Source organism: Pteropus vampyrus, unplaced genomic scaffold (assembly GCF_000151845.1).
Source record: "Pteropus vampyrus isolate Shadow unplaced genomic scaffold, Pvam_2.0 Scaffold35, whole genome shotgun sequence".
Classification (NCBI taxonomy): domain Eukaryota; kingdom Metazoa; phylum Chordata; class Mammalia; order Chiroptera; family Pteropodidae; genus Pteropus; species Pteropus vampyrus.
This window is the reverse complement of record NW_011888816.1, coordinates 5,912,151-5,938,309: the sequence shown is the minus strand read 5'-3', so window position 1 is coordinate 5,938,309 and position 26,159 is coordinate 5,912,151. Positions and strand designations below refer to the sequence as shown.

The following is a 26,159-nucleotide window of genomic DNA, read 5'->3' as shown; positions in this document are numbered from 1 at the left end:
CCATCCCTGCTGCCATGGCCATTTTGTGCATGGTCATAATGAATATGAAGGAGGCAGAGAAAGCTAAGTGACATTCACAGGACACATCATATATCTGATTTGCTCTGATGATGGTGCCTCTGTGGGCATTTGTGTGGTAATGCCTATCTTCATATTCTGCCTATTTTGTGAGGTTGATTTTCATATCTACCCCAAGACCTCCTATTTAGTGATTTTCCAAGGACTCGATCAGCAAAGGCAAACTATTAGCCACTGCCCATGAATTATTGTAGATCAATCCCTCAGGCCGTCTCATCTTCCATGTGAAGTGTCCAACCAGATGTACCACACGAGTTCCATCTAGTATTTCTTTTCACCACTCTATTTCAGAGGCCACTGATGTGATGCTGTAGCACAATTGACCACTTCCAGCTGTTGCAGGCAAATCATGAAAATCTATCTATGAATCAGGCCCTGGATTTTTTTCCCCATGAGACTGTAGGTATGAACTGAAGAAGAGAAGGTAACGCATGAGAAAAAATTGTGAGAGAATTGTCTGATCTCCCAACCCATAGTTTATTTGTGCCTTTCAAAATGATGTGGGCCCAAACTTGTATATATGCCAAATCAACTTATAGTTTTTTACATGCAATTTTGTGGTTAGGGGATCCTATTATGCGTAGTCCGTGGTAAGAAGTTCAGGTCACTTGCTTTCCCATGACCAGGTATTTAGTCACTCCCACTGTTCACGGGAAGCAGGAATAACTTTTAAAATGGAGAACAGAGGAAAGCGATAAAAGGCTCACTCCTTATGGTCAGCACTATGATTCTATTGTATGATTTGCCAGTGGAATCCTATAGCAATCTGCCAAATACCTCTGATATAATTCAGTTTTCTGGTGCAACTTGCTCCTGTTGCTGAGAATTTTCTTTCCCTGAGTCCTATTCCAAACTTATAAATTACCTAGTACATGGATTGGCACAGCATGTCCGAAAGTGAAATATGTTGCCTCCAAAATCCTGAGGCCCATCAAAATTATATCTCTTTCTTAGCTGTGCGTAGTACAAAAGGCAGCGACTTGTCTCTCGCTTTCAAATGAATATCCCAGAATTTTGTATTTAGAAACTCCAACCACTTTTGACAATACCACTGAATTTTTATAGATTTATCTCCCACCATCTGCCACACTTAATTGTCTTAGTAAAACATCTAGAGTGCTCCTAATGCTTGCTCACCAGATTCCATTAGCAAAGTGTCATGAACCAACAAGATAATCTGGGGCATGTAAAGATGAACAAGTTCACCCAGACTTTATTATCATAGAGAGGAGGAGAATGGATATAGCACTAAGGCAAGAGAATAAAGGTAACTGTTAACGCTGCCATATAAATGCAAACTTTAACAAATTTAATCAATTGGAATAACGCATCTGCAAAAAATACGGCACATGCTTGGATCAAACACTCCCACACCCTGCACTACAGCTGCCCCAGCTCCACCAGCAGCCGCCTGCGCTCAAGCCTCTGGTGCCTGGAATCATACCTACAAATTTCATCACCACATGATCATATTTACCATAACCTTTTGTCATTCTCCATTACCCACTGCCAAATAGTCACGCAGTCCCTAAGCAGCAGCATGGTGGCTCACAGGGCTGCAGGGATCACTTATGCAGCTGTAAGGGTGGCTTGCCACATTTCCATAGTCAATCTGTAGGGATGCAATAAGCCCATATGGATTCAGGCAAGATCAGCATGTTTATTATAAAGGATATTTTATTATTATAAATTGCACAAATAAATAGCCGGATGAAGAGGTACATAGGGCGAAGTCTGGAAGAGTCCTGAGCATAGAAGCTTCAGTGCCGTGGCGCTGGGTAGAACCACCCTCCTGGCACATGGATGTGTTCACCAATTTGGAAACTCCCCCCATTTGGGGGCTTTTATGGAGGTTCCACTATTTAGGCAAGATTGATTAAATCATTGGCCATTTGTGATATGAACAATTTAAACTTGATCTCATCCTTTTGAGGAATTTTTCCTTTCAATTATCTTTTAATATTTCTAAGTGTTCCCTTTTTAAAATATCTACTTGTACTTGATTTATTTCTGCTTGCTTTTGTCCTTTATTGGGAGAAAATCTTTTTAAAAAAACAGCTTTGTTGAGGTATAATTGACACACCATGACCTGCACATATTTAAAGCATCCAATTTGATAAGTTTTGACATATGTATACACCCATGAACCATCACGATTAAAATAATATCATCACTTCCAAAAGTTTCCTAAATCCTCTCTTCCCTCCTGATCCAACCTTATCCCCAGGTAACACCTGATCTACACTCTATCGTTTGCACTTCATAGAATTTTTATAGAAATGGAATCGTATAGCATGTACTTTTTTATAAATCTGGCTTCAAATATGTTGTATCAACGTTTTATTCCTTTTCATTGCTTAATATTCTACTGTATGACTATACTATAATTTGTTTTTCCATTCACCTGTTAGTGGACTATTCAGTAGTTTCCAATTTTTTGGTTATTACAAATAAAACTACTATGAAAGCTCATGTATAAGTTTTTATGTGGACATATGCTTTTATTTCTCTTGGATAAATAGGTAGGCATGAAATGTCTGGGTCATCTGGTGGGTATATAAAAACTGCCAAACAGTTTTCCAAAATAGTTTTGCCATTTGTACATGATTCTTTTCTTCCTGTAATTTTTTTTTTAAATTGAGGTGAAATTCACACAACACACAATTATTTTCAAGTGTACAGCTTCGTAATATTTAGTGCATTCGCAATGTTGTGCAACCACCACCTCTATCTCTAGTTTCAAAAGTTTTCATCACCCTAAAACACCTATATCCATTAAGTAATCACTCCCAATCTTTCATCTCTCCCTACCGCCCCTGGCAATCACTAATCTGCTTTCTACCTCTTTGCATTTGCCTATTCCAGACATTTCATATGAAAGGAATCACATACGACCTTTTTGGTCTGGCTTCTTTGACAGCATGTTTTTGAAGTCTGTCCATGTTGTAGCATGTATCAGTACTTCATTCCCTTTCATGTCTGAATAATATTCCATTGTATGTATATACCATGATTTGTTCACCCATTTACCCGCTGATGGGCATTTAAATCGCTTCCACCTTTGGCCACTGCAGAGTGCAGCTGTGAACATTTATGAGTGACTGTTTTAAATTTTTCTGGTATGTACCTAAGAGTATAATTGTGGGGTAATATGCCAATTGCTTAATTTTTTGAGGAACCTCTGATATATTTTCCATATCCTTACCAACACTTTTCCTTTTTTAATTTATAGCCACTCAGTGGGTGTGAAGTGATATTTCACTGTGGTTTTGATTTGCATTTCCTTAATGACCAATGATTCTGAATACCTTTTCATGTTTGCCATTCGCATTATCTTCTTTGGAGAAATTATCTACTCAAGACCTTTGTCCATTTTTAAATTGGGTTCTTCTTTTTTTTGAGGAGTATGTTGTAAGAATTCTTCAGACATTCTACATACTAGAGCCTTATCAGGTATATGATTTGGAAATATTTTCTCCCACACTGTAGACTGTTGCTCGTGCTTTTGAAGGTCAATCTAAGAATCCATTGCCAAATTTCTTGCTTTTATGTATGTTGCCATTTTATCTACTTATTTACTTAACTGGAATTTGAGTTGAATTTCATTCGATTACTGCCTAGTTTCAAGATTGGCAAGCTCATCTTGAATGGAAGATTTTTGTTGCTGCATTCATTTAGAAAACTTGGGCCTCTACTCTAGCACTCAGCATTAAGTGTATGCCTGAGATCTCCAATAAAGTAAGAAAACGAGGGATGTTATAGATCTAGTCCAGGAGTTAGAGGATAGCAATTTTGTTGAGGCTTTTATACCATTTGCAAAAAATATTAAACTCTGACTGCAGCCACTATGGAAAACAGTATGGAGGTTCCTCAAAAAATTAAAACTAGAACTACCATATGATTCAGTAATTCTACTTCTGGATATTTATCTAAAGAAAATGAAAATGCTAACTCAAAAGATATATGCACTACCATGTTCATTGCGGCATTATTTACAATAGCCAAGATTGTAAATAAGTGTCTAACAACAGATGAATGGATAAAGAAAATGTGCTACATGTGGAAATATACATATATTTGGAATATTATTGAGCCATAAAAAATAAAATCTTGCCATTTGCAACAACATGGATGGACAAGAGCATTATGCTATGTGAAATAAGTCAGACAGAGAAAGACAAATACCACATGACCTCACTTGTATGTGAAATGTAAACAAAACAAAATAAAAATAAGTTCATAGATAGAGAATGGATTAGTGGTTGTCAGGTACAGGATGTGAGAGGTGGGAAAAATGAATGAAGGGGGTCAAAAGGTACAGACTTTCAGTTATAAAATGAATAAGTTACAGGGATATAATGTACAGCATGGTGACTAATTTAAAATTTCTCATCACAAGAAAAAAAAATCTGAAACTACGTATGGTGACGGATGGTAACTAGACTGACTGTGGTGATCACTTTGCAATGTATGGAAATATCAAATCATGCTGTACAGATAAATAATGTTATATGTCAACTATAATGCAATTAAAAAAACTTGACTATATTAAAGGTTGCAAGAACATAAATAAACGAAAAGAATTCTTGTTTACTGTTGGTGGAAGAATATAAATTGGCAGAGCAACTTAGAGAGAAACTTGGAAAACCAAATTACACTGAAAATGTGCACACTCTACAATTCAGTGATTCTATTTCCAGATATATTCCCCAGAGTAGGTATCTGTGCTCAGGGAGATTGTACAAGATGCTCCTACCCGCATTACTCTCACTAGGTATTAATTAGAAATTATAGAAAAATGGAGAAAATAAAGTATAAACTTACGACAGAATGCAATATATTACTCAAAATGATCCAGAGCTGCATGTTATCAACAGACTTCCGAAATAACGACAAATGTTAGCTGCAGAAAAATGTGTCTAGTATGCCACTGTCAAACTTTTTAAAAATTAAGTACTGGTCACAGGTAAATGTGTTAAAAACAGACTGGAAGGTGCACAACTATGCTCAGACCAGCATTATTCACAATAGCCAAAAGGTGGAAACAACCCAAGTACCCACTGACAGGTAAATGGATAAGCAAAATGTGGTTTATACACATAATGGAATATTATTTGACCTTGAAAAGGAAGGAAATTCTCATACATGCTATAACATGAATGAACCTTGAGGACATTATGTGAAGTGAAATAAGCTAGTAACAAAGAAACAAATACTATATGACCCCACTTATAAGAAGTACCTAGAGTAGTCAAATTCACAGACAAAAACTAGAATGGTGGTTGTCAGAGCCTGGGGCAGGGAGTCAAATGGAGAATTCGTATTTAATGGGTATGAGTTTCAGCAAGTTCTGGAGATGGATTGCAGTCGAAGTTATACAGTGTGAATGTATCTAATACTATGGAACTGTACACTTGAAAATGGTTAAAATGGTAAATTCTGTTATATATATTGTACCATAATTTTTTGAAAATCATAAAAATGTAGATTGGAAGGATACACTAAATTATGACAATAGTTACCTTTGGAAGATGCAGAGAACAGGAATGAGATAAAGACAGACTTCAATTTGATCAATCTTTTAAAATAGCTTTTCCCATCAGCCTTGATTTTAAACTTTGAGCTTTAATTATAGCTGTCTTACATAGCCACTATGTGGCACACAGCAACTGCTTGGCTTGCACCTCCATGACCAGAGGTAACGAGAAGTGGTTAAACACTTCTCTTTAGTATTTGCTTCTAAACTTTTTATTATGGAAATTTTCAAATACGTATTACAGTAGAGTGATTCAATTACCAGCTCATAGAGATCTCTACTTGTGTGTTCTTAATGCCCTATTCTGATGACTTAAATGCTCTTTTTCTCCATGCTTCATCTGAATAAAGGAGAAAGTCTATCTACTTATATCAGACTGACAAGTGATATCCAAAAGTAACATTCTGGGCACAGCGGATGTTGAGATTAAGTGAAACTATCTAAAAATGCATGACTTTTCTTTAGTTCTTCCAGGTGAAAGAGGAACATTTCACATAAGGTCTATGTCCTAGTAGTTTGAGACATTATGGTTTACCAAGTATGTTATTAATTAACATCTATACAGTCATAGAATTTACTCTATGGTCTAAAATTCAACATTTTAGTAAGCTGCAACACAAAATAACAAAGGACAAAAACACCTTTAGACAGTTAGCATTTCCAAATCAGTGTGCCCTCAAGTTGCTTTGTTTCCATTGCTGCTGTTCTTTAAAAATGATCGCTTCTGCGTTTATCTTTACCTTTTTAGCCTGTTGAAGATTTTTGCTTACGAAGATACATGGCATTTTAAAATAAACTAAAAGAAAATGTGGTGTATACATACACAAACACACTGGAAAACTACCTAGCCATAAATAAGAATGAAATCTTGCCATTTGCAACGGCATGGATGGACCTCGAGGGCATTATGCTAAGTGAAAGACAAAGACATACAATCTCACTTACATGTAGAATCTAAAAAAAAAATCCAAAAAAACCCCAAACCAAGCTCATAGAGAACAGAGGGGTGGGGGATGGGAGCTGGGCAAAATGGGTGATGGGGGTGAAAAGGGACAAATTTCCAGTTGGATATAATGTATAACTATAGTTAACAATACTGTATTACATATTTGAAAGTTGTTAAGAGAGTAGGTATTAAAAGTTCTCATAAGAAAAAAAATTCTGTCACTATATATGGTAATGGGTGTTAACTAGACTATTGTGGTGATCATTTTACAATGAATATAAATATCAAATCATTATGTGGTTGTACGCCTGAAACTAATATAATGTTATATGTTAATTACACCTCAGTTAAAAAAAAAGAATTATTCAAACTCGATTCTAAAGCATAATCTCCATTGCTTATGCAGTGGCACTTATCACCAAGTTGTTTTTCCACTGAAAACTGTGAAAGGATGGAATCTTTTGTCTAATCAAGTAGGCTTGGACAAAGACAGCTTGTGAGTTTCTGCTGTAAGTTACCACGGCTAGAAGAAAATAACCTACCTTGAGAATACAGTGCCATCATGCAACACCCATTCATTCCTCTACTTCCTAATAAATGCTGACTTCATGCAAGCAGGTACCGTACAAGACTCATTTTCCTGTGGCCCTAGGACTTGGACCTATAAAGACTTCCTGAATGCATAAAATGAATGAAACCCATGACACATTCACAAAGCAGTAAGATCTTGGTGGTGATCAAAATTTTCACTGACAAGAAGTGTTTGTTAAATGTGCAAGGCTCTATCTTAGGATAAAAGAAGTCACAGGGGCCCTTCACAGGGCTGTCACAGCTCTCAAACTTGGGCAGCTCCTGGTTCTTGGCTCTTAACCAAGTATTTGAAAAGTTCTGGGTATAGACACCACAGTTCTTTACCTCTGACAGCTCAGCACTACAATTCTTCACATCTAACTGTACATTCAAACTTTAATGTGTTGTTACCTTGTTCTCTGGTGCGGTTGGCAGCCTTCTGATTTGCAGGTCCTTGTGTCCTTCCTCGAGGGTGAGCTGTGACTCACTTCTAACAAATAGACTATGATAAAGTGAGAGAATGTCATTTAAGATGAATTTACAAAAAGGCTCTCACTCTATCTTGTTCTCTTGCTTCCTCTGATGGAAGCCACCTGCCATGTTGTGAGCTGACCTAAGGAGAGGCCCATGTGACAAGGAACTGAGGGATGGTTCTGATCAGTAGCCAGTGAGGAACTGGGGCCCTCAGTCTAACAAACCACAAGTAACTGAATCCCGCCCCAAACCACCTGAGTGATTTTGGAAAGCCTCTCAAGGCTTGAGATGACTGCAACCCTGGCCAACAAATCAATCACAGTGTGAGAAACATGTCAAGAGGCCAAGACCCCTGATCATCAGAGGACACAGGTAAGCCATATTGAGTCCTGACCAACAGAAATCGTGAAATAAATGTTTGAAGCTGCTACGTTTTAAGATAACTTTTTACACAGCAACAGATAACCAATACACCCAGAACAAATGAATCATTACTATATTACAGCCTGAAAACTGTCTAGCAGTTACCTTGGGCAAGTTACTTAACCTGCAGGGGCTTTGGTTCCTTATCTTCAAATGAAATGAGAAGAGCCTTCCCCACCTCATGGATTAACTGTTAACAGACTCAAATTGGTTTACCAGTATCTTCAAAGAGAAGTCTTAATCTAACTTTTCATAATTTGTATATCCTTGTATCAAAAACACTTTTAATTAGTAATAAGGAAGGACACATTCAAAATCAGGTAAAAATCATGTTTTCCTTTTAATTGACCACTTAATTCACAGTTTCCTCTCTTGGCTGCTACTTTGGTAACAATTAGGTCCCCACCTCTCAAGAACATTGCATCTGAACAGGCTGAGACTGATCCACTGGGAACACAGGCCCTGAATCAGGGCTTCTGGAATAACAAGAACAACAAAAACCAGCCTTTTTCTTCACTTAGAAAGGGACAGTGAGTCAGAGGGTCGAAAGCTCCATTTTTCAAAAAGAAAACCTGGAGCTCAATGTAAAAACGGAAACCAAAATGTATCAGAAAATGAAGTATAGTGCTTTCTCATATACTCAAGGTCAAGATGGTTTTTGAGAAATAAGTATCTGATCACCTGGCCTCTTGTATGAATGGCTCCACTCCAGCATTTTTAAAGGAAGATGTTTTTGTTTCTATTTCATTTCTTGAACTAGGTCTAAAATCTCCTAAAAGGGAGATAATGAATCAGAATAAATCAGCTCACACACAAGAGATACTCCTAGATAGATTTTTCGTTGCTGAGAATATTCAGCACATTATTTCAAAGTGGCAAAATTCAGGGTAATCTGAGAAGAGAATTCAAAAGCAGCAGCTACATTCACTGATAGATTTTGTGAGACACACATACAAACAACCCCATTTTTTTCAGTGTACATGTCAAGAGGCCAAGACCCCTGATCATCAAAATAAGTTATTTTGTACATTACAGTGCACAGAACAATAGAGGGAAAGACACTTTCTTAAAGAGTGATGGAAAGGCATTTGCAAAAGGTTCATATCACTCTGAGGTGGAAGGCCTGAAGCCCAGTACCACACGGCCTTCATTAGCTTGACCCCTCCTCTTCTTTGGTTGCAGTAGCCTTAGTGGGAGCTACCTCCTCTAAACGTTCTGCTGGTTTCTTCTCTTCCTCCTCCTCCTCTTCCTCATCTTGGGGATAAAGGTCCGGGTACTTCTGCATGCATTCCTGCATGGCCCGGAACTGGTCTACACAGTCCGATCCCTTGACATCCTCCGTGCTATAGTGGAAGCAGGAAAAGGCTGACTTGAACTGTTCCCCACAGGGGCCACTGGCCATTCCCCCAAGGCACGGGCAGTTCCAGTTAATGTCTCCATTTGGCAAGATCAATCCTGGAACAGGAAGATAGACAAGTAAAATGTGAGAGATTGTTCTAGAGGTTTCAGAAAAAGCAAAACCAAGTCCAGTCCCCATAAGTCACTCAAGATGTGGAGAACAGTTAAGAATTGTTGCCTGGCAGGCACTCACCTGTGGACCTACCTCTTCGATTGGGTTCAAATGCCTGGTGCAAATCCAGTGTTCCTGGCTCAGTTGGAGAGAAGCCACCACTGACAACTTTCTCCATGTGCAAAACTGATCTATATTCTAGGCCACCACCTAGTGCTGTGGCTGTGGCTATGCTTCAAGAACTATGTACTGGAATCCATTTAGTCCAAAGTAGAAGCCATCACTTGGATGGTTAATGAGAAAACCTTTTTAAAGCCCAAACACTTTAAGGAGCTGATATACTGATTTCTTCCTTCCGATCTCTGCTTCCGCCTCATGGGCTCTGCTCCTGATGCCCTTCTCACTCTGTGGCTGCTCTCAGAAGCTCAGCACAGTGTGAGGACAGGTGAAAATGAGGAGGTTGCTCTTTCTGCACCGACTGGGAAGATGTCCAAGATATATTGTACAAGGAAAAGGCCAGCGGCATATCACAAGAGTAGTGTGGTTTCACTCTTGTAAAAATGAAAAACTTAGAGGAATACTAACCATAGTAACCAAACAGTTAGACTATATATATGTGTTGGGGAGGGGTTAGGGTTTCAGATGGATTTTCATTTTCAATATTATTCAGGCCCCTAACTTTTATGCCTTTTATTATCTTTGAACCTTGTCCACATCTAAATAGTATTTCCTGGTTTTCTAAAATGCTTTTAAGATGATGACTCATTTTCAACTTTGTGACAGACATGGACAGAAATATGACTTGTACAGAAGTCTCTTACATGAGTTGATTCAGAGGCTGAGAACATTCTTTAAGAAAGACTCTTGAGTGTCCAGTGAAATTACACGAATTTTTACTCCAGAGCAGTCTCCAGATCTGGTGCTCTGAGCTAGTGTCCAAAGTCCTAGGCCCAGGCTGAACCCTGTCTACTTTTAGCGCAGGAAGCTTTAGGAATCAACAAATCTGCGGTTGCAGGTTCTTCCCAATAAAACAGGTTAACAGTGGAGATGGAAATGGAAACTAGCAGGCAGTTCACCACTAGCATCATAGACAGCTGCAGTGCACGTTTTCATGTATTAATCTACATGTGGTAAATCATCTAATCTTTTTGGCAACCTTCTGCAGTGGGTACTACTAACATGAAGTTTCTGGGGTTCACTGGGGTCCAAGTCAGGACTATAGCCAGGGCCCTTAGGATTCCCAGAGACCATGCTCTTTGCCTCACATCGTGTGACCTCTCCAGACTTTGCAGGCAGGCCGTCTCGGTGCTGGAAGCATTACACAAATGCTGCCCCCCCGAGGCTCAAAACTGCTAACACACTTGCATAACCAGTTTCCAAAAGAAATAATACATTATAATATTAACATTTAAAAATAATAGTCCAGGTCTGCAAAAGTCCTTGTTTCACTATTTATCAGGGGAAAGTGAGCTAAAGAGAGAGTTCTTCACAGAGAACACTGTGCTGCCAATTTGCACTTCAAGGACACAATGTAAAACCACACAGACAGTAGTTTTGGCATGTTAAATTAGCCAGATCCGGCATGTTTTAAAACTAGTAATTTTGCAATTGAGAGCTCAGAGCCTGGGTCCCAGAGTTGTTTTATGTTTCTTCATACAATTCACAGAAAAGGGTTGCAAAGGCAAATACCTATAGGGTTTCCAAGCAGGGATACCATAAAAGAAACAGTTAAGAGAAAAAACAGGAGAGACCATAAAGACGACTAAGAACTGGAGGGGAATGTGGGGTCTCCAGGCAGACACATTTAATTTTTATAAAAATACTATGAGGAAGACAAAATAAGGCCTGATTTGTCCTTTAGGCCCCACAAAGTCTCAATCAATTAATGAAATGTGCTTAACTAACGCACAGACCTAAAGCTAGGCAAAGTACACACACACACACACACACACACACACACACACACACACACACACACACACACAAGGCAAAGTATTAGAATTTACATGTGATTTACTTTTCTTTATCAGAGTGCTGATTCAAGATTATTTCTGTAGCTGTCATTCTCAGAAATCTAACACTAACATCTGCACTTCCCACTGTTTCCAAGAGTGCTAGATGCGCCTGTCTAGCTTTCCTCTAACCCTCAGGATCAGTAAGAGTAGCAAGTGAAGTTACTTATATAAGAATATATACTTTAAATGGCATGGAAAAATTCCAACCAGGAGCCCATACTCTACAGGTGGCTCCTATAAGATCTTTCAACCGTATTTACACCAATCAGCACCAGAAGGTTTGTTAGTTATCATCATGGAAATCAGAAATGGCTTTAGATTGGTGAGCTGAGTAGTGTTCACGATACGTAGACTATTAATGAATACTGTACATGCACACCAGCTTTATATAGGCTGGACAGTTCTAGTGCCCAACTGTTCAAAGCCTTTGGAGTGATGCCCTAGGCCCAAGTGACCATTAACAGAGTTGTGTGCAATAGCTCTGCCTAGGTTAGCTGAAACCTGCTGCTGGAAAACTGTGCCTCTAACTCAAGTGAGCTTCTCCTGCAAGGTGCCTGCTGGAGTACCTACAAGGAGAGAGAAGTGATTTCACCATATCGCAGAACAAGGTATGTAACTCTTACATGCCTGCTGGCTAATGGTCTGCAGGTGTGGCAGAATTCAGTCTAGTAACTTGACTGAGCAGGAGGATCCCTGTCACCTTAACCTATCTGGAACTTTTGGAATCCACTGACATCTTACCCATCAACTTAATTGGGAAGCATCCAACCAACAGCTTAAGCCAGTGCGAAATCTTAGAAGAAAAAGAGGCAGAAGACCTCAGTGAGGAGAAATTCAAGCCTAATGACCAGGGAAGTGCATCAGAACGGGGCCCCAAAAGAGCCCCTTACACCTCTGAGGGAGACAAACTCACTGTCCTGAGACATAGCCCATGGCCGAGATGCATACCTGAAAACCCAGCCTTGGCTAGGACAAAATTGGAAAGGAATTTTGAGCATTGAACTTTTCCCCCAGTATATACCTGTGGGCCCCAGGTCACTCACCATGTTCCTCGTATGGATCATTGGGGTCGTCAGCCACTAGCTCTGCACTGCTTGGAGTTTCATGGTCTTCTTTGGTCACAAATATGATTCGATCCTTCCCTAGAATTTGGAAGGCAGAAGAAGAATCCTTTCACTCAAGAGCAGTGAATCAACCCTAAACCCAAAACAGTCACACAAACCAAGTTTGAAGACTGTCCCATATGAAACCCCAAAGTGAGATGACGATCAAACCGCCCTCCCTGGGCTGAGACACTGACTGCACGACAGTTTAACAGCCACTTCCACTGAATAACTGTGGCTGGAACGAAAAATCCACCAAGGTCTTGGGTGAGGAGGATGATAGTACATCCTGCCTACCAGATGTATCATCCACATAGGAGATGAGATGCCCCAATCCTACCAAACACAACTGCTTTTCATCCCCAAATTTGCTGACAGTCCAGTGGTTCAATAAGTCTTTCTTCTTCTCATCAAGAACGGAGCAGTCCCTTCTCAGAACTCCTGTGGTGCTCTGACTGTCCACGTTATTTCCCATCAACTTGTGAGCATCTCATCTACTGCTCATGTGTCCCCTCCTCCCCAGGCTTTACAGGGATCCATCTGAGAGCAGTCAGCAGCGTTCACACAACACTTGCAGAATGACAATAACTAATTAGGCCAGGGATGCTCAAATGCCTGCTGCTGAGCAACCCCTACTTGACTCCACAAGCTGCTCTCATGTGCTGGGGGTGGGAGACTGGGGGGTGGAGCATGGGGAACAGGAAAAAAGGCATAAGGAAAAAGAAGAGCGTGCAAGATGATGATGTAGGAAGAGCCTGGGCTCACTCCTTCCCCAGGACACACTGAGTCTACAGCTACATGTGGAACATCTCTTTAAAAAAACCTAAAGGCTGGCTAAGTGACAACTGCACATTGGGCAAATGAGAAAAAAACCACATCGAAACAAGTGGGAGGCTGGGACACAATCTTGCCACAAACTGTACCACCCCCGCCAACCTCCCCCCCCGCCCCCATTATGGTGACCTACAACCAAGAGGGAACTCAAAACCCAGAGTTTCTCCTTGCAGAGCAAATGGATGGAGCCCCACACTGGACATCCCAAATTTAAGACATACATTGAGAGATGAGCCCCAAGACATCTAACTTTAGTGATATGAGAAACTGCTCTTAAGCAGCCTGCCCCATGACCCAGCTCAGAGGCAGGCGATCACGCCCAGACTTAAAGTGAAGAAAGTTCATCTGCTTATATTAAAGTGTCTGCCTGAGACTTCTAATTTGACACACACACCTAGCAGCCTGCTGGAACACTCTGGGGACAGAGGCTAGTGGGCACCATCTTTGTGCTCTCCTTTTGCTGTGTTCTAGAGCACCAGTATCTTTTGGAAGGGAGCTTTGACATGTTTCTAGTGTCCCACCTCCTGTGACTGCCACCAAGGGGGCGCCACTTGATCACTGGCTCTGGAGGCCAGAAAAGCTTGTGTTCCTGGTCTCACAGGACTGTCATAATTGGTGTCACCCAGAAAAGAGCTCATAATTCTGTCTGGCACCCTGAGTTTTGCAATTGCTATCAGGGGCACACCTTTACATCACCTGGCTCTAGTGGTTAGTGGTACTTATGTTCGTGGGTCCCTAAGGACTGTAACCAACTGAGAAAGAGTTCTTAAACAGCTACCACACCCAGAGCATGGCGAGAGGTAACAGGCCCAGGAGCTTGTGGACGAGGCCTATTAGTTAATCAGCATAACTGTAGCTTGAGGGGTAGGCTGCTGATTAAGCACACATCTAGAAGCTGACTAATCCTTCTTTGAGACCTCAGAGGCCAGTTGTCTTCAAGCTCACCCTTTGCCATGCTCCAGAGAGCCAGTGTCTTCTGGAGGGGAGCTTTATGCATGTCTGATGCCCTGGTTTTTGCAACGGCTGCCCAAGATACACCCTAATTGCCTGGCTCTGGTGGCCAAGGGGGCTTGCATTATGGGATCCCTCAGGACTGTGGCAATTGGAGAGACAGTTCTTGGCAGGCCACCATCCCCAAAGCACTGCACAGACAGTGGACTGACCCACTCGCCTTTCTGTAAAGAAAGTCTCTTTGCTTGTCCCAGAGCTTCAGCATGAGGGACAGGCTTCAGGTTTGGCACATATCTAGTGTCATATGGAGCTGCTCACAGAAATGTAGGCTGTGAATGCCAACTTGGTGCTCTCCTTCTGCCATACTCTGACTCACTGGTATCACCTAAAAAAGAGCTTACACATATATTTGTGTCTGGAGACCCAAATAGTATGACCGCTGCCCAAGGGACTCTTCTAAATTGCATGGCACTGGTGGCCAGCAAGAAATATGCCTGCAATCCCACAGGACTAGATAGATATATTTGCATACTTTTAAAAGTGAATGCCTGAGTGAATTTAGGTGCTGAGATCCTCCCTCTTCAGACACTTTAAGAGTCTTGGCACAGTCTCAACTACTGGGAGCTATTAAAAATATAATAAGCTGCTTGGATAAGCACAAAGGTTGAGACAACCAAGAGCTGGGGCATGGTTGAATGACAAGGTTCATCTCCTATACCAAGATACTCCTTCAAGACAGAGAGGTGGTTGTTTCAGCTAATGCACAGAAACCAACACAGAGAGTCAAGTGAAATGAAGAAACAAGAAATATGTTCCTAATAGGAAGACAAGATAAAATTCAGAAAAAAAAAGTAATGGTTATAAAGATGCTCACTGAACTGGGGAGTAGAATGAATGAGCACAGTGAGAACTTCAACAGAGATAGAAAAATACACTAGAGGGATTCAACAGCAGACTAGATGAAGCAGAAGAAAGGATCAGTCAACTTGAAGGCAAGGCAGTGGAACTCACCAAGTCAGAACAGCAAAATGGAAAAAAAGTGACGATCGCTTAAGGAACTTATAGGACAATATCAAACAGACCAACATTTACATTATAGAGCTCCCAGAAAGAGGAGAGAGAGAAAGTGGCAGAAATATTATTTGAAGAAATAATGGCTGAAAACGTCCCTAACCTGGGAAAGGCAACAGACATTCGGAACCAGGAAGCCCAGAGAGGTCCAAATAAGAGGAAATCTAAGAGACCTACACCAAGAAAAATTATAATAGAAATAGCACAAGTTAAATATAAGGAGAGAATATTAAAAGTAGCAAGAGAAAAACTTGTTAAGTACAAGAGAACCCCCATAATACCATCAGCAGAAACTGTGCAGACCAGAAGAGAGGGGCATGATATATTGAAAGTGCTGAAACAAAAAAAATTCCAACCCGAAAAACTCTAACTGGCAGTTATAATACAGAAATAATGGAGAGATAAAGAGTTCTCCAGACAAGCAAAAGCTAAAGCAGATCATCACCACTAAACTGGCCTTACAAAAAATGTTAAAGGGACTTCTTTAAGCTGAAAAGAAAAGACACTAGTTAGTAAAAAGAACACATATGAAAGGACAAGTCTTACTGGAAAGGTAAAGGTAGTGCATTAATCACTCATAAAACAAGCGGAAAGGTTAAAAGACGAAAGTAAGAAAACCCTATAGTTACAATAATTAGTTAAGGCAGTGATTCCCAATCTTTTTGGCACCAGGGACTCGTGCTTCTATGAGCATCTAATGACTGATGATTTGAGGTGGAGCAGAGGTGGTGATGTTAGTGCCAGGGAGTGGCTGCCAGATGAAGTTTTGCTTGCTTGCCTCCTGCTGTGTGACCCAGTTGCTAATAGGCCACAAACTGGTCTGTGGTGGGGAGGAGGGGGGGGGGGGGGGGGGGGGGAGGGGGCGGCGGGCAGAGAGGGGAAGGAGGGGGTTTGGGAACCCCTGAGTTAAGAATGCAAAAGATAAAAATATACAAAATGTGACATCAAAAATACAAAATGTAGGAGAGGGGCAGTAAAAATGTTGAGCTTTACAATGAGATCAAATTTAAGTTGTTGGCAACTTAAAATAGACTTATATAAAATAAGTACCCATAAGCTGTTACACATAAGGCTCATGGTAACCACGAAGCAAAAATCTATAGTAAATATACAAAAGATAAAGGAATGGAAGCACACTGCTAAAGAAAGTCATCAAACCACAAAGAGAGAAGAAAGGAATAGAAACTACAAAAACCCCTAGAAAACAATGAACAAAATGCAATAATACACATACCTATCAATAATTACTTTAAATGTAAAAAGACTAAATTCTCCAATTAAAAGACAGAATGGCTAAATGGATAAAAAAATAAGACCTAGCTATATGCTGCTTACAAGAGACTGACTTTAGATGTAAGGATATACAGACTGAAAGTGAATGATGGAAAAAGATATCACATGCAAATGGCGAAAAAGAAAAAGAAAAAGAAAAAGCGGGAGTAGCTATACTTATACACGACAAAACAGACTTCAAAACAGACTATAGTAAGATACAATGAAGGGTGTTACATATGATAAAGGAGTCAATCCAACAAGTTATAACATTTGTAAATATTTATGCACCCAACATAGGAGCACCTAAACATATAGAGTAAATATTAACGAATTTAAAGGGAGAAACAGAAATATAATAATAGTGAGGGACTTCAATACTCCACTTACATCAATGAACAGATCAGTAAGAAAACACTGATAAACAACATGTTAGACCAGATTGACATAACAGATATTTATTCCATCTCAAAGCAACACATTCTTCTCAAGTGCATATGGAACATGTGCCAAGATAAACCATATGTTACATCACAAATCAAATCTTAATAAATTTAAGAGGACTGAAATCATATCAAGTATCTTTTCCAATCATAATAGTATGAAACTAGAAATTAATAACATGAAAAAAACTAGAAAATTCACAAATATATGAAGATTAAACAACATGCTACTGAAAAAAAAATGGGTCAAAGAAGAAATCGAAAGAGAAATAAAAAATATCTTGAGACAAATGAAAATGGAAAATTTAAAGGATGCAGCAAAAGCAGTTCTAAGAGGAAAGCGCATAGCAATAAATGCCTACCTCAAGAAACTAGAAAAGTCTCAATTAAATAATATAACTTTACACCTCAAGGAACTAGAAAAAGAATAAATGAAGACCAAAGTTAATAGAAGGAAGAACATAACAAAGATTAGAGCAGAAATAAATGAAACAGAGAAAAAAAGACAATACAAAAGATCAACTACTATGAACAAGTATATGTCAACAAATTAGAAAACTCAGAATAAATTCCTGAAACATACAACCTACCAGGACTAAATCATGATGAAACAGAAGATCTGAACAGACCAATTACTAGTAAGGAGATTGAATCAGTAATGAAAAATCTTCCAACAAACACAAATCAAAGACCAGAAGGCTTCACTGGTGAATTTTACCAAATGTTCAAAGAAAAATTAATACCAATCCTTCTCAAACTATTCCAAAAATAGAAGAAGAGGGAACTCTTCCAAACTCACAAAGATGCCATAAGAAAATTATAGGCCAACATCCTTGATAAACATAGATGTAAAACTCCTCAACAAAATATTAGTAAACCAAATTCAACAATACATTAAAAGGGTCATATACCATGATCAAATGAAATTCATTCCAGGGATGGAAGGATGGTTCAACATCTGCAAATCAGTCAAAGTGATACAACATGTTAACAAAATGAAGAATAAAAATCATATGCTCATCCCAATAGATGCAGACAAAGCATCTGACAAAATTCAACATCCATTTATAAAAAAACCTCTCACAAAGCAGGTATAGAGGGAATGTACCTCAACATAATAAAGGCCATATCTGAGAAGCTTACAATAAACATCATACTCAGTGATGAAAAGCTGAAAAATTTTCTTCTAAGATCAGAAACAACACAAGGATGCCTACTCTTGCCACTTTTATATTCAACATAGTATCAGAAGTCCTAGCCAGAGCAATCAGGCAAGAAATGAAATAAAAGGCATCCAAATTGGAAAAGAAAAAGAAACTGACTTTATTTACAGGTGACATATTATATACAGAAAACCCTAAAGACTCCATCAAAAAGTTGTTTGATCTAATAAACAAATTCAGGAAAGTTGCAGGATACAAAATCAAGACACAAAATCTCGAGTTTCTACATACTAATAATGAACTATCAAAAAGAGAAATTAAGAGAACAATTCATTTATAATTTCATCAAAAATAATAAATACCTAGGAATAAATTTAACCAAGGAGGTGAGCCCTTACACTGAAAACTACAAGATATTAATGATGGCAATTGAAGACACAAATTAACGAAAAGATATTTCATGCTTATAGATTAGAATTAACATTGTTTAAATGTCCATACCACCCAAAGCAATCTACAGATCCAATGCAATCTCTATCAAAATGCCAAAAGCATTTTTCACAGAAATAAAACAATCCTAAAATTTGTAGAGAACCATAAAAGACCCCCAACAGCCAAAGCAATCTCGAGAAAGAAGAACAAAGTTGGAGGCATCATACTCTAATTTCGAACTATATTAGGAAGGTAAAGTTGTTAAAACAGTATGGCATTAGCATAAAAACAGACACACAAATAACTGAAACAGAAAAGAGTCCAGAAATAAACTCACACATATATGGTTAATTATTTACAAAAATGGAGTCAAGAACATATAATGAGGAAAACACAGTCTTTTCAACAAATGCTGTTGGGGAAACTGGACAGCCACATGGAAAAGAATAAAACTTAGACCACTGTCTTACAACATACACAAAATTAACTCAAAATGGATTAAAGACTTGAACATAAGACCTAAACCATAAAACTCTAAAAGAATATAGGCAGTAAGCTCCTCAACATAGGTCTTGGTAATGATTTTTTTTTAATTTGACACCAAATTTAAAAGCAACAAAAGCAAAATTAAACAAATGTGACTATATCAAACTAAACTGCTTCCGCCCTGAAAAAGAAACCATCAACAAAGTGAAAAGGCTACCTATAGGATGGGAAAAACTATTTGGAAATCATATATCTGATAAAGGGTTAATGCCCCAAATATGAAAACAATTCACACAACTTGATAGCAAAAACAAAAACAAACAAAAAACAAACCTAGTTAAAAAAATGGGCAGAAGATCAGAATAAATTGAATTAAAAATAGAACTACCATATGATCCAGCAATTTCACTTCTGGGTATTTGTCCACAGAAAACAAAAACACTAAAAGATATATGTACCCCTATATTTATAGCATTATTTACAATAGTCAAGGTGTGGAAACAACGTAAGGGTCCACTGACAGATGAATGAATAAAGAAATCGTGTATATACAACAGAATGTTATTCGGCCATAGAAGTGAAATTTGCAACAATATGGATGAACCTTGAGGGCATATGCTAAGTGAAATAAGACAGAGACAAATATCACATGATCTCTCATATAGGGGGAATTTAAAAAAATAAAAACAAAACAAAAAAACAAGCTCATAGATAGAATGCAAACTTTGACAAGGTGAGCAGTTCACAGTGATGTGGGTGCCCAGCCAGCAGCCAACTCAACTGACGTAACCACCTAGGATTGTCCAAGAAGATACCCTGTGGGAAAATATCCCAGTCACCTGCCTCTGAAAAGCAGGTGGTCTGAGAGTGCCCAAGGAAGGTCAAGACTCCTTCTAGGCCTCCTGGCCCACTAATCATGGCCAGGAGAAGGGATCATGACAGTGGAGGATACTGCAGTATTCCCCACAGTCCATAGAGCCTGGGGGCTATTTCCCAGTAAGTGGGACTGGAAGAGAAGGGACTATTTCACACAACTGCTGATGTTATTAACTTCTGCAACTTGTTATTTTTTAGATCACTCAACCCAAACATAATAGGCTGGGCCCTCCAAGGATCAGCATCAGAAAGACGCCAGAGTCAGAGCCAGAGTCCCCAGCCCCATGTGCCTGGCTACCAGAGGGTCCCAGGTCCCCAGGGAAGCAAACTGCTGGGAGCCAAATGCATTTTATATGAGGAGCTTGTCCTCATGGGACACTAATAAACACAGAAAAGGAAAGCATGAATGAACTAGGATGGGTGAATTGAATTCCAAGGCTCATTTCATCTAACCTTACAGTGACCCTATAAAGTTTTATCACTCTCATTTTATACAGCAGAAAAGCAAGGCCCAGAGTGGTGGCTCAAAATCAACCAGCTGAAAATGGAAAGGCAGGCACCTTACCTATCAGACTCGCTCCTCGACTCTCTTCCCTACACCTTGTTGCTGTCAGCACTTGACCTCACCTTCCTAAAATCATTGGCCCTCAGCTAACTGCACAGCAGGTATCTGTCTGATATTCTCATTGTGGGTGGGGAGTACTTTCTCCTCAGCACTCCACATGCTGCCTGGTCATCAGTTTCCTCTGCAGTCCTGGAACGGCCTTTCTCTGGGTCCTGCATGTCAGCTAGCTCCTGCCATCTATCACTACTCTCACTGGAGACAGCAGGAGTCCCATTTTAAAGTGGTGAGCATGAGGTCCTGGGAAGTGACTCGCTCACACAGGGCTAGAATTTGAACCCAGCTCTGTATCTCCAAGGGCCACACTGTGGAGATCCTTTGCACATACCCACACTGCCCCCTTCCCCACCTCCAACATACACACATAAGAATAATGAGTATGACTTGGACATTGTTCTGAGAGCTTTGTGTGCCTCGGGCAGGAATAAATATTCTATACAATAAATACTGCCTCAATCCCTGACACGAAAAGCTGAGAAACCAAGTGAATAAATATTTGCTGAGTGAATAAACAAGAGATTTCTTCTAAGCTACTGGGTACCTACCTGGTGAAGGGCAAGACAAATTCTATAGCCCTACTAACTACCCATTCTGACCAGGAGATCTGGAATAATGGGACTGTCATCTGGAAGGGGACAGGAGGTGCCTGGCATTTAAGACTTCTCCAGGCACCATCCAAATGTGCTCCTGGACAGTGCTTAGTTATGGCCTGGAGGGAGTTAGCTGCTACTGGAGCAGAGGCCGGGCCTACAGAAACGTGGCTCTCTGAGAGATGCTCGCCTTTGCTCTTATTATTTCATATTCCCCGTCTCTTTATATTTAAGATAGTTCAGTCACAGGTATGCTAAGGGAAACAAAGGAAAATATTTGGGCCCATGCTTAGGCTGGAGGATTTAAGGAAGAGGCTTGGAGAAAGCATGGGGGGTGATAGCAAAAACCAGAGCAACACCTCCAATGAAAAGGACAGTTGAGGGGACAGAAGGAAGGTACTTTGGTGCGTCACACCCTTTCTACATGGGTAACAGTAACGACATGCGACCCTTGGCATGCACAGGGACTGGACCTTCAACCCACCTGAGGTTTCCACCCCCAGAGCTGGTCTCTGCCCTCATATCTCACAATTTATTTTAGAGAAGATTGCCTGGGAAAGGATTTGGGCCAAGCAGCCAGGGAACATTAAGGTACCTAATGACCTTTGTAATCCTGGCCAGTTTTCAAAACACTGAAAAGCAACCTGCAAAAATGCTGAATGCTAAGCAGAATAAGCTGACAGCAAATTTTTCAGCCCAGGTCCAATAGTTTCGTTCACCAAAATCTCAGCTAGGCCCAGATCAATGGTGAGGCCCAAAAGGCAAGGGGTCCAAACTGTGATGGGCACCCAGGGGATTTGTGAGGCAAATAGGCCAGGTCTCACCCAATAAAAGTTAAATCAAACTCTGGCATGTCCACACTGCTCACTGGCTTCACAGGTGACTGATAGCCCTCTCCTGTACCTTCCTAGACATCTCCCTTAGAGAACAGTTATACCAGATGGACAGATGTGATATTGTGATTTATGATAACAAAAATATGTGTTTCCAGGCTTCCGCTTCCTGGATGTTTAAAAGTGAACACAAGCACAATGCTTATTTATTCCTAACTGTGAAAGAAAGAAGTAGTGCTAAGGATACCAACTGGTGGAGTAATCAGGTACCTTTTTGGGGCCTCAAAGACAAGGCCCCTCATCAGCTCAGGCTACCTACCATGGTAAACAGAGAAAATGAAATGAGTTTCTGTTCTCACTTGAAATCCCGCTCAAGACAGTAACTTTTTAAATGGCATCAAATAACAAGGATAAAATGACCAGGAAAAGAGACAGTCAGAGGCCGGAGATGTCAATAAAGTTTTAAAAATGGAAAAGCTGAAAGAAGAGTGGTCTCTGACAAAATAGAGAATGCAGAACCCACAGTGCACAAGGTGGAAGTCGACTAGAAGAAAAGAAATCTCCACCGCAAGATCCCAGGAGGACACTCTGAAAGGACTTCAGGGGGTAGGACTGAGAACAGAAGGACTTACTGAGCAGATGGATACCAAGACACACTCAATTCTATAGTTTTACTCTCTGTACAACTACCCTTGACTCCTGTCTTTTTCTCACACTTCCATCCATCATCAACTCTGGTTAGCTCTAGCTTCAAATACATCTAGAAAGATCTGCATCTCTCACCTCTAGGACTCTATCTCCCCCCACCACTCACTCCTTGCATTCCAGTACCTCCTTGCATTTACTTAAACATGCTGAGTACACACCTACCTCTGGGCCTTTGCATAGATTGTTCTCTCCTCCAAGAGTACTCTCCCTCAGATATTTTCATAGCCATCCTATCCCTGACTTCATACCACCAGCTCAGATGCCACCTTTCTTGACCACTCCACATCTCCCTTACTTTGCTTTATTTTTCTCCAAAGCACTTTTCTTCACCCAACATATATATTTGCTTACCACCCATCTCCCCCACTGAAGTGACAACTCCTTACGGGCAAGCACTTGTCTAGTCCATTCATTGCAGTATCCCTAGAGCCTAGAACAATCCCCAGAACATAGTGGGTAACCAATATTTGTTAAAAAACTGAACTCTGGAGGGTAGGAAGACATAATGGTTACCACCATTAAGTAGATTATAGAGAATACCCTTGGATGGGTCGTCTCATCTTGCCCCATAAAGGGGACCATGAAGACACATGGGATCATCACACAACAGAATCTTTCATTATATTAACCCAGAAGGAGTGCACATCTCTTCCACCATGCCATGAGGACAGATTGTGTCACCTGTACCACTCCTATATGCCCAGTGGATGCCACATCACAGGTGCTCAATAAATATTTGCTGAATAAACAGGAGAGGGCAGGCTCAGTCTTGAAAAGGAGGAAACTAAAGAAAAGGACAGTGTGGGGCTAACAGAGAAAAGTGGAGGCAGCCCAAGTCCAGGGAGGAAGGCTGACTCCGTGCTGTGGAATGCCTTGAAAGTCAAGCTAGGGCCTTTAATCTGAAGGCTGGGTGGTGAGTGGACCCTCGATGTAAATTTGTACAGGTAAGTGATTCATTCAGAAGACAGGGCAGGCATATGTAAGAGTTTATTCCATAAAAATGTGAGTGCCCATTGTACACTAGGTCGTGCACCAGATGTTGGGGATATGACCCACCTAATGCTCTTAGCTTAGTGAGAGAAGACAAATAAGATAATAAAAGTAACCAAAGTAATTTCAGAAAATTTAGGACGTGAAAGACACAGAGGGTCAGGGAAGACCTTTCTGAGGTGACATTTGAGCTGAATCTTAAAGGATGAGCGGTCAACCATGGGAAGAGCTAAAGGATGATGCATTAGGCAAAGGGAACAGCCAGCCAAAAGGCCAGTGTGGCTGAGCAGTGACACACTGGTTAGAGATCAGGGGTTGGATCACATAAGCCATTATATGGCAAAGAGTTTGAGAACATTTTTCTAAGTCCCAGGTGAAGCATACAAAATTGGTGGGCAGAAAAACAAAATTTGGGGGTTTAGGGAAGAGTGGTATGGATAAGATAAAAACTAGGAAAGGTTTGAAAGTGAGTGCTTTCGATTCTCATCCCTAAACTAACAAAGAGCTCTTTGAACCAGGAAAAGATAAGGATCCGTGCTTTGGTAGAAGGTGAAACCTGCTTCTTCCCAAAGAACCTGTGACTCCTAGAAATCCTAGAGGGCAAGGAGAGGTCTTACTTATCTGAACAGCCTCATTATACCCCAAAAGCTCAAGATTACTTGCTACAAGTCAAGTAAATTAGGGACTCAGAAAGAAAATTAAAAACAAGAGACCAACTTTGTCTAACAAAAGGATGAGGGCAGAGGACTTCTGTCCGTGGCACAATGAAGTACTAATCAACAGAAATAGTGCTAATTAGCAACATTAGTATTATGGCTTTATGACCCAGGAAAGGAGGAGTTCTAAAAGCAAGGTGGGGTGGGAGAAAAGGATGAGCATTTTAAACAGAACTGTTACCCCTAATTTGATGTATGACCTTGGGCAGGTCATCTCTCCTAGGCTTCAGATTCCCTGAATTAAACTGAGGGAGCTGGACTATTCATCAAGAAATTTCTGGGTGAGTTCCAATTCTCTTTGTAGCTTTTCAAGTGTTCACACCATCCTCATCTCCTGGCACAGAGTTGGTTCTTCATGAATATCTGCTGAATGACGACTAAATTTTCTTAACTTCTCATTTTACAAGATTAGAAACTGAGGCCTGGGGGGTTAGGTGGAGGCTCAGGGACAACGAGCCGATAAGCGGGCCTGAAGATTTCTGAACTCTCCGAGGCTAATTATTTTTGGGGGGTGGGGAGCATGAGGAGAGAATGTCTTCCCAGCAGAGGACTTCCCGGAATCCACGGGGCACCAGATTGAATAATGCAGTTCTGCAATCAGACTGCCAGGGCTCTAACCCCAGCTTCGATTCACCACCACATGGGTTTAGCGAAGTCGCTTCTGTGTCTTAATAGACCCTTACCTATTAAAAGTCGCTGCGAGATCAATGAGACAAGCCACATAAAGCTCCTTGAAGAGTGCCTGATATGTATCTGGGATTCAATAAATGTTCCTGTTGTTGGTACTTCTTTCACTAGCACAACATCTAACCCGAGTGGCAACTTTTCAGGACAGTTAAAAGGCGCGGGCAAACGGAAACACGTGGTGTGTGGTAAGAATGATAGTAGTAATAACAAATTCCCAACTGCGAGCCAGAGGGAAGAAACGTGCTGAGCACGTTTCTCTTATCTACTTGGGTCTAATTTATAAAGACTCCCAACAGCTGTCCCTCTGAAGTCCGGGTTCGAGCCTCCCCGTGACCTTGGAACAGCCTCGTTCCTCCCAGTCTCGGTTTTCTGATCGGCAAATCGGGGGTGGCGACCCTGCCACCCAGACGGCTCCAAAGATCCCGAGGAGGGTACCCTGGACCGCCTCTGGCGGCTTGCGCCGCGAGTGGGGTCGCAGGGCGCCGGGGCCTGCGGGAGCAGAAAGACCGCATGTCCCCTGCAGGCCCTCGTAGGCAGGCCTAGAAAGCATCTCACTCTCCCTACCTTCCTGCCGGCAGTAGGCCATGGCTGCAACCCAGCGCTCAGACTTCGCAAGAGTAGAGGCAGCAGCGGCGGCGGCGTCTTCAGGCCGTGACCTCTCCTCAGGTAGGGCGGGCGGCTCCGAGGCCCGCGCGGACCCGCCCCCTCCAGGCCTGCCCGCCGCGCGCCTGCCTAGGTGCCTTCCCAGCCCCAGCCCGGTCCTCTCAGCAGAGAACTACATTTCCCAGCAGGCCGCGCGCTGCCCGGCAATTCTCCAGGCGGTAGGACGC

At 40.9% G+C, this 26,159-nt stretch overlaps 1 protein-coding gene across 1 annotated transcript; it reads right to left on the bottom strand.

The window, feature by feature from the left end:
* Positions 1–8,343: 8,343 nt before the first annotated feature.
* Positions 8,344–26,089, bottom strand: CHCHD4 (coiled-coil-helix-coiled-coil-helix domain containing 4). The gene is made up of 3 exons (XM_011357426.2): positions 25,894–26,089; positions 12,596–12,694; positions 8,344–9,482 (listed from the first exon to the last, which is right to left on the bottom strand). Exons 1-3 carry the CDS (start codon positions 25,913–25,915, stop codon positions 9,178–9,180), a joined length of 426 nt encoding a protein of 141 aa, XP_011355728.1. The 5' UTR covers positions 25,916–26,089; the 3' UTR covers positions 8,344–9,177.
* Positions 26,090–26,159: the final 70 nt, after the last annotated feature.

Bases quoted from the DNA above. Each gene is read 5' to 3' on its own strand.
- CHCHD4 (XM_011357426.2), bottom strand. From the start codon at position 25,915: ATGGCCTACTGCCGGCAGGAAG. The intron at 12,695-25,893 runs GTAGGGAGAGTG...TCCAAATTCTAG, and splicing joins GGCCTACTGCCGGCAGGAAG to GGAAGGATCGAATCATATTT. The intron at 9,483-12,595 runs GTGAGTGACCTG...TTCCTGTTCCAG, and splicing joins TGATCCATACGAGGAACATG to GATTGATCTTGCCAAATGGA.